This window comes from Orycteropus afer, unplaced genomic scaffold (assembly GCF_000298275.1).
Source record: "Orycteropus afer afer isolate SDZICR_OR568_19922 unplaced genomic scaffold, OryAfe1.0 scaffold00158, whole genome shotgun sequence".
Taxonomy (NCBI): domain Eukaryota; kingdom Metazoa; phylum Chordata; class Mammalia; order Tubulidentata; family Orycteropodidae; genus Orycteropus; species Orycteropus afer.
In genome coordinates, this window is record NW_006921745.1 from 7,689,741 (window position 1) to 7,699,266 (window position 9,526).

General features: G+C 42.6%; 1 protein-coding gene across 1 annotated transcript in view; it reads right to left on the reverse strand.

Annotated features, from left to right (window-relative positions):
* The window catches only part of KIF16B (kinesin family member 16B), a 640,246-nt gene extending 630,922 nt beyond the window's left edge, over nucleotides 1–9,324 (reverse strand). The window contains exon 1 of the mRNA XM_007946387.2: nucleotides 9,278–9,324. Within this exon, the coding sequence (XP_007944578.2) occupies nucleotides 9,278–9,324 (47 nt within the window). The remainder of the gene's footprint in view (nucleotides 1–9,277) is intronic.
* Nucleotides 9,325–9,526: the final 202 nt, after the last annotated feature.

Here is a 9,526-nt window from a genome sequence, read left to right on the forward strand (position 1 = left end):
CTGGGATTTAAAAGCTTTCAAGCAGGCGTCTAAGATGCAGCCAACAGTCTCCTAGCATTGGAAGCGAAGAACACACACACACACAAAAAAAAAAAAAAAAAAAACCAAAGGCATTAGGAAGCAATGAGCCATTGGATAGATGGCCCTCAAGACCAGAAGAACTAGATGGTGCCTGGCTACCAATGCCAACCACTCAGGAAAGGATCAAATCTGGAGATACTGGATAAAGTGGAAGGGAAAACCTAGAACAAAATCCTAAAACAAAAATGACCAGAATTACTAGTCATATGAAATCTGGTGACACTCCCAATACCATGGCCCTGAAATACATTCTAAGCCTGGAATAAAATGCACCCCCAGGGTTGGCTCTCAGCCCAATAGTTAACAAGATGTACATGCGAACCACTCAACCCAGGATGACATACCCACATACTCTATGGTAATACAACCCTTAGAGCAATAGACCACAGGACACCAGAGGACCAACACACAAATTGAGGAAATGCAAGAAAAACAGGAGTGCATAAATATGAGGGGCACAGGAGGAGGGTTACAGGGTAGGGAGGGGAGGAGACTGGTTAGGGTTGGACACAGTAAATGGCGAATGAAACTAAATGTACACTAACGTTGAATGTAAAACAAGCTCTTAAAATTAAAAAAATAAATCTCTACCTCCTGAGATTGCTGCAAAGATTAAATGAGATTCTGTACCTGCCCATCATGGCAGAGAGTCTGGCACATAACAAACTGTCAATGAAAGTAGTTGCCACGATGGTTAAGCACTTGACTACCAGTCACCTAAGCTGGCTTTCTGAACCCACTCAGAGGCACCTCAGAAGACAGGCCTGGCTATCTGCTTCTGAAAGGTTACTGCCTTGAAAACCCTCAAGAACAGTTCTATTCTGTACACATGGGGTTGCCATGAATAGGAATTCATTTGATTACAACACATTATAATGATGCAATATAATCAATCTTTTGTATTTCCAACTACGACTTCTGCCACAGAACCAAAAGCAACAAGGTAGTCATAAAAAATAAATAAGCTCATAACACACTGTTCTGAATCAAGCACTCAGTATTCCTTAACAGAAAGACAGGTTGCCATTACTGCAAGGACTCCTAGCTCAGAAACGCAGCCAAACTCAATAACCCACCAACTTGCATCTTACCCTCTATGAGCCTGGCTGGAGCATCCATCTCACTTCTCAATCATACCTGGCTTTTCTCTTTTGTTAGCTGCTCCCCCTTTCCCCAAATCGTCTCTATTCTAAAAATTAGTATCAAAATATTATGTAAACAACTTCTTTCAATTCTCCCCAACAACCAAATAAAACATCTTTCTCCAGCACCAATGACTTTTTTTTCAAATTGTGATTTGGGTGAAAGTTTACAGAGCAAATTCATCTTCCATACAGCAGCTCACATACACTTTGTCTCATGATATTGACTGCAATCTCCCACAATGCAACTTCCTCCCCATAGCCTCCTCTTCCCGGTGTCCTTCCCTCCTATGCACTCCTGCCCCACCCCCCCAGCTGTCTCCCTGTGCATACACAGCCCTTCTATTCTCCCATGATATATCGCTCCAAGGAGTGTTATCTACCTAATGTAAATGTTCAGCTCATATGCCTCTTTTGTTTGGCTAGAAGCCACAGGAGTGGGTTCAATTCCAGACCTGAAAAGCAGCTACGAGCCACATCTCAGTGACTGCACCAAGCTCGATCAGACCAGCAAACCTGGTCCCCATTTTTTTTTTTTTTTTTATGATTTTGAGTTTTGCTCCACATTGTTCTCCCATTCTAACCAGGTTCTCCTACATAGATTCCCCTCCAAGTGGTTGACAGTGGTAACCAGGCACCATCTAGTTCTTCTGGTTTCATAGTCATATAGGCTGAGGACTGCATGGTATACCAGTCCCTTGGACTAATTGTTTCCATGTGTATTTGGTTTTCTTCATTCTTCTTTGCTCTAGATGAGAAGAGACCCATTGTTACATCTACATGGCTGCTTACAAGCTTTTAAGATCCCAGTCGCTACTCGGCAAAGTAGGATGTGGAACAATGTTTCTGTGTAGTACGTTAAGCCAATTGAGCTTGCTGTCCCCTGCGACTATGGTCCTGAGCCCAAAGGTTCAACTACTACACACTCCATCTGGGTTGCTGGCTGTAGCCAACAAGTGACCACAACCTTGTCCCTTGTCACCTCCACTATACACCTAGAAATTCTTAAACATACCAATACACTTGTAGAAACATTGTTTACCAACCATATACATTGCCATGGACACACTCCCCTGTGCACAGACATACCTAACCACTCAGCCTGTCCACCCATCTATCCACCCATAGATCAATGTTTGCCATCACTGACAATGCAGTACTACATGTGCAAAAAGGGTTCATCTTTGTTGTCTGTACTTCCCATGCTCCTCTCTATGTCTTCCTCTTCTTCAATGTCACTGTGTTGATCACTCACATTTGGTACTTTGCCCTTCTCATCACCCAAATCAATACTTGTCTCCACCTATCCAGCAGTGTTCCCTCCTCTCCCCTCCCCTCCTACCCCTGGTAAGCAACAAAGGAAATTTCCTTCCACAGATAAATCTTTCCTTGACTTTTGACAATAACAGACTAATACAATATTTGTTCTTCTGTGATTGACTTATCCACTCAGCATCATGTCCTCCAAGTTCATCCACATTATGTGGTGTTTTGCAGATTCTACATTATTCTTTAGGGTTGCATAGTATTCCATTGTGTGTATGTACCATAGTTTGGTTATCCATTCTACTGTTGATGGGCACCTAGGTTGTTTGCATCTTTTAGCTATTGTAAATAGTGTTGCAATGAACATGGATGTGCATGTATCTTTCTTGTCATGGCTCTCACTTCTTTAGGGTATATACCTAGTAATGGAATTGCTGGATCAAATGGTATTTCTAATTCCAACTTGTTAAGGAATTGCCATACTGCTCCCCACAGTAGTTGAACCATTTTATAGTCCCACAAGCAGCGTATGAGAGTGCCAATCTCTCCACACCCTCGCCAGCATGTTATTTTCTGTCTTGTTGAACTTTGCTACTAGTGCTGGGGCAAGATGGTATCTCATTGTTGTTTTGATTTGCATCTCTCTAATGTCCAGTGCCAATGACTTTTAAGTAACTTTTGTAAATTATATAAATAGGGTTTAACTATTAATTACAAAACTATGCATAAGCAAACAAAAATTCAGCGAGAAAGGCAAAAAGAAAAGCCTTCCCCTAACAGGTGCTTCATCAATTCTTCTCTTTTGTACTACTGTTAAGTTTCTTTATGAATCATTCCATAGATATACAGTCATCCCTTAGTATCTGCCGGGAATTGATTTCAGGAAATCCCCGCCCCCGCCCCAAAATCCACAGATGCTCAAGGCCCTTACATAAAATGGAGTATCTGCATATATGCTAAATCCTCCCTGTTCTGGTTACCTAGTGCCGCTCTGACAAGAATATACCACAAATGCTATGGCCTTAAAAAACAGGAGTTTATTCTTATAATTTGGAGGCTTCAAGTCCAAGTTCAAAGCGCCAGGCTCGAGGGGCTGCATGAAAGCCCCTCAACCTTGGGGTACAGCTCTACCTCCTGTTCCCAGCCCAGTGGAGCTAGAGGCATTTGTTTCTTCACTCAGACTGCTACTGGCTGCTGAGTCTGAGAAACCCCAAGGTTGACAAGTAAAAAGGCACAATCCTGATGTTACCAAACCACACAGCAGGCCATTAACTTAAGTCCATTGTAAGTCCCAAGGTCGGCAAAGCATAGCAGGCTGCTGAACGATACAGCTACGTGCAGGGTTCAAGCGTGCCATAGGCTAGAGACCCTTTCCAAGGCTTCTCCTTACACACAGGAAGCAGACCACATCCCAAAGGCAGCTACTCAGCTGCTTGTAGTAGATTCCACCATGGAGTTGATTGCCAGTCTCATCAGGGGAATAACTACCACCAGCTGCCCAGCCACTCAACCAGGCCCAGGCAAGTTGACACAAAAATATAACCACCACACTCCCATATACTTTAAATCACCTCTAGATTACTTATAATACCTGGTGTTGCTGTTAGGTGCCACTGAGTCAGCTCTGACTCATAGTGACCCAATGTATAACAGAACAAAACATTGCCTGGTCCTGTGACACCCTCACAATCCTTGCATACTTGAGCTCATCACTGCAGTCACTGCATCAATCCATCTCCTCGAGAATCTTCCACTTTTTCGCAGACCCTGCACTTTACCAAGCATGATATCCTTCTCCAGGGAATGGCTCCTTCTCACAACATGACCAAAACAGGTGTGACGAAGTATGACCGTGCTTGCTTCCAGAGAACATTCCGGCTGCATTCCCAAGACAGATTTGCTTCTTTTTCTGGCAGCCCATGATGTTTTCAGTATTCTTTGTCAACACCACAACTTAAAACATCAACTCTTCTTTAGTCTTCTATATTCAGTGTCCAGCTTTTACGTGAATATGAGGTGACTGAAAACAGTGTTTTGAGTTAGGTGGACCTTAGTCTTCAAAGTGACATCTTTGGTCTTCAGCACTTTAAAGAGGTCTTTTGCAGCAGATCTGCCCAATGCAATAGTATGTCTGATTTCTTGACTGCTGCTTCCATGGGTGTTGATACCTAATAAAATGTAAATACCTCACACAATGTAAATGCTATATAAATAGGAATTTATATTCTCTTTTTGTGGGATTGTTTTGATCAGTTGTTGTTTTGTTTTGTTTTTTCCCAAATATATTTGATATCTTCAATTAGAGGTTGATTGAATCCATAGATGCAGATCCCACAGATACACAATCTGCATACATAGGACCCCCTGTAGTCTTGTATGAGTGTGTATATACCATTTTTAAGACATATAATTTTGTTATACTACATGTGTGTATGTGCGGATGTCTTACTTTTCTCATTTAATCCCTTATCTTAAAATTCTTCTAAGATCAATACACTCTAAGTGCTACACAGCATCCCACCAGAGTAAAACCAAAAACCTACTCCCTTCAAATCAATTCTGACTCACAGGACCCTACAGGACAGGGTAGAACTGCCCCATAGGGTTTCCAAGGCTGTAAATCTTTACAGAAGCAGACTGCCTTATCTTTCTCCTACAGAGCACTGGTGGCTTCAAACCACCCACCTTTTGATCAGTTGCCAAATGCTTTAGCCACTATACCACCAGAGCTCCTCACCAAAACAGGCCATAATTTATATAACAAATCCCCTATCTTGGTACATTTAGGTCATTTACTTATTTATTTTTACTAGAAAGCATGCAACAAACATTCTTACACATACATCCTGGTAGGCAGAAATATAATCCACATAATAAACTCCTAAAATTAAAATCCCCAGATCAAGAGGTTTTATAAAGTTCTTATCCTGATATCTACTATCAAATTTCCCAATAAGAAAGTTTCAGAAGTTCTGACTCTTTACTCTCCCAATATATTATCTGTTTCACTACTCTTTCATCAGTACTTAATGTTCTATTAATATTTACCAACCTCACTAGCACAAAGTGGTTTCTCATTGCTATCATAATTTGCATTTGTTTCCTTATAAATTCGGTAGAAAATTTTTGGTTAACCATTTGTCTACTTCTATCTGCTACATTGGGAGTGCTCGTGGCATAGTGCCTAAGGCACTTGACTGCTAACCAGAAAGCTGACAGTTCAAATCCACCAGCCACTCCTTGGAAGGAAGGAAGGTTGGGCAATCTACTTCCATAGTGATACCACCTAGGAAACCCAAGGAGGGGTCACTATGAGTCACGTACAACTCGATGGCAGTGCGTTTACTTCATTATCAAGTTATTGAAAATTTAATCTTTTTGAAACTGCTCTTTGGAAGTTAATTTGTTTCCAAGATGAAGACCTTGTCTTACTCTCAACAGGGCACCATCTCAACATTTGACATCAACAGCCATCAAATCCTTCAGAAGACACTTTTCCCTTCCCTGCAACTGTGCAAAAGATTTTCAAATGTCAATACTCAAATTACCTAGAACCTAAGCCTGTGCTTTCAACAGTGCGCTGAACAACTCCAACAGAGAGAAGAATGTCATCTGGCACCTCAAAAAAATGACCACGGTCCATCTGGAAGCAATCAGCCCTAGAACATGATGGACCTTGAGACCAGAAGCACTAGATGGTGCCCTGCTACCAATGCCAGCCACTCAGGAAAGGATCAAAACCAGAGATCCTGGATAGAGTAGGAGGAAAAACATGGAACAAAATCCAAAATTACAATAATGACCAGAATTACTGGTTGGACGGAGTCTGATGGAACCCCCAATACTATGGCCCTGGGATATATTTCAGGCCTGGAATAAAATTCACTTCCAGGGGCTGGCTCTCAGCCCAACAGTAAATAAGACTTACATGCAGACCACTCAACCCACAGTGACACACCCACATACTCTATGGAAATGCATCCCTTGGAGCAATGGACCACAGGGCACCAGAGGGGCAACCTCCACATGGAGGAAATGCAGGACACACAGGAGTGCATAATGATGAGGGGCACGGGGGTGGGGGTGGGGGGTTTACTGGGAAGGGAGGGGAGGAGAGTGAGTTAGGCTTGGGGATGGTAACTGGGGAGTGAAACCAAATATACACAAAATGTTGAACATAAAACAAACTCTGCTCTTTAAATTTGCACCTAAAGCACAACAAAAAAAAGTAAAACTACAAATGACCAGGGTCAACACATACACAGTATTCTTTCAGAGCTGATCATCATGCTTGCATGTGACAGCTATTACAGGTCATGTGACTTTACATATCCAAAAGAGAACTCGCCAACTTCACCCATCCACCTTCTCCAAACCTCCTCTACCTCCTTGAATAGCATACCTCAGTTAAGGGCTCTATTCACTTACCCCTCCTCTCCTCCACCTTCCCATCCAATGAGTTGTCAAATCCCATAAATTGTGCCAATGAGCTGTCTCAGTATATCTGTTCCACCTTTCCATTTCCAATTCTGGGCCAGAACAAGGTTTCCTTACCTCTTTCACCAACCTGGTGCCACCGGAGTTCCCTGCTGAGAGCACAAGTATCATGTCATTCTACCTTTTCAAAGCATATGACTTTCAAACATATTTTGGACCATTCCTCTGTATCTCTGGGCTGCAGGCCTACATTGACAGGGACTGCACTCAAGCACTACTCACAAAAAAATAAATAAATAAATAAAGCTGCCATCAGTTCTGACTCATAGCGACCCCATAGGGTTTCCAAGGCTGTAAATCTTTATGGAAGGAGACTCTGCCTTGTCTTTCTCCCACAAAGCGGCTGGTGGGTTCAAAGGGCAGACCTTTTTGATGGGCAGCCAAATGCCTTTGCCATCAACCTTTTTGGTTAGCAGCCAAATGCTTTTGCCATGGCACCACCAGAGCTCTTTGCACCACTCACAGCCGTCCTTATATTTTATGAGTCATGCCAGTATGAAGTCATTCCCTTACCAGAGAGTGAGTTCCTAGAAGAGACATACAGGTTTCTTTCTCTCACCTTGCCCCAGAGACAGTGCCAAGCACAACAGTGTACGTTTGGTAGGTACTTGATAAATGCTTTCTAAAACTCATCAATACAATTTCCTAGCATGTGCTCATAATATTCCAAAGAAAAGGAATCTCTATACACACGTAAATCTATTTAAAAAAAAAAAAACTTTTAAATCATTTAAATGACTTTGGGATTTCATTAAGCGTACATCCAAAAAACAAATTCAATGCCACTGAGACGATTTGACTCACAGCAACCCCTCCTTGGGTTTCCAAGGTGGTATCTCTATGGAAGTAGACTGCCCAATCCTCTTTCCCAGGAGTGGCTGGTGGGTTTGAACTATCAGCCTTCTGGTTAGCAGTCAAATGCCTTAGGTATTGTACGTAGGAGCATACATATTCACTTAGTGTTTACAAAAATGTCAAAATCCCTTCCCTAAATAGCTTTAGAAATAATCTGGAAATCACAAAAGCAATGATTTCTAAAAGCATTAGTTTCCAAAGATTACAAGGCAGAATAATGACTCCCTATTTATCAATATGGATTGACCTGACAGCAACAACGAAGAGCTCAAACATATCAAAGATCATGAACTTGGTGCAACACCAAGTAGTGCTTTCTTCTGTTACAAATAAGGCACACCCAAGGAGGGGTCGCTATGAGTTGGGGCCGACTGGATGGTATATAACAACAACAACAACACAACAACAACTTGCCAATTAAAAAAAAAAAAAAAATTAGTGGCGTTAAATAAGGTGTCCAGTTCTGGTTTTGATCTTGCAATGCCCACGGTCAGCTGTCAGAACTACCAAACATTTACCTCCATAAAATGACATGGCTTAGGTAAAAAGACATAGGTAAGTCAAAAGTCTAGTAGCTCCATTGAGCAGCCAATAATAACAAATGACCTTGTGTGAACTGAAAATATCAATTCAAAAGACACATCCAATTTGGTCTACTTCATTCTTCAAAGTTAAACCAATTTTAAAAATTAACACTTCAAAGCATTTCTTTAAATCATTTATAAAGGAATCACCAAAAAGTTTGTACAGAGTATTTTTCAGTGAATATGGAGTTAAATCATTCTGCAAAGCATTACTTTGTAGAAATATACAACAAGATTAAGTTCTAAATGTGTTTACAACTCATTGGCTCTGTTAATGTCAGCCTATTTCAGACACGTGTTCTCAAATGACTTATTTTTCTCCGAGAGTCAAAACTTTATCAAGTTTTCCCAACCACCCTTTAATCTGAAGTGAAGAACTGCTCAGTTATTGATGAGAAGTTAGGGTCCATATCAGGGCCTCGAAATCATTTCTAATTAGATTAAAAGGTAGCATAGTTAACAACTAAAGAGCTTTTTAGCAGCTGGCACATGTAAAACCTTTGACATCACCACTCAGACACTCCTTTCTGGCAGGGTTTTACCTCTGCAGGGAGTAGTCCCTTGATGCTTTATAAAGGGATACAAGAAAACCTCCCAAAGTTATTGCTAAGGGAAGAGTTGTAGCAATCTTCTGCGTGGCCCTGCGAACTCTTTACCTGAGTCCCCTCCAGCGCAGCATGAAAGGGCAGCAAAGCAGGAAGTCTTCCAGGGCCCCAAAAGGCTACAGCCCGGGCCCAGTGGGCCGGGGGCCGCCCCGTGACACTTAAGTCCAGATTGGCCTGGGAGCGGAGCTGCTGCAGACCCCTCAGGACAGAGACGCAGCAAGAGGAATGCATAAGCGACCCCACTCACCTGCGATTCATGGGTCGGACTCTCACCGCCACCTTGACCGATGCCATCGCTCATCCCGGCCCAGCCCACGCGGGCTCCCACCAGCTCCACGCCTCTTTACCACCAGCAACTCCCACAACTCGGACTAGGGGTCCCGCCCACTTCCCTCTCCGCCTCAGTCCCTCAGTTTGCTTCCGGACCTGATGTCCCGCGGCGGCCCCACTAGCCAGGCACTGAGCATGCCCAGCACGGCTCCGGCCCGCGTGATCC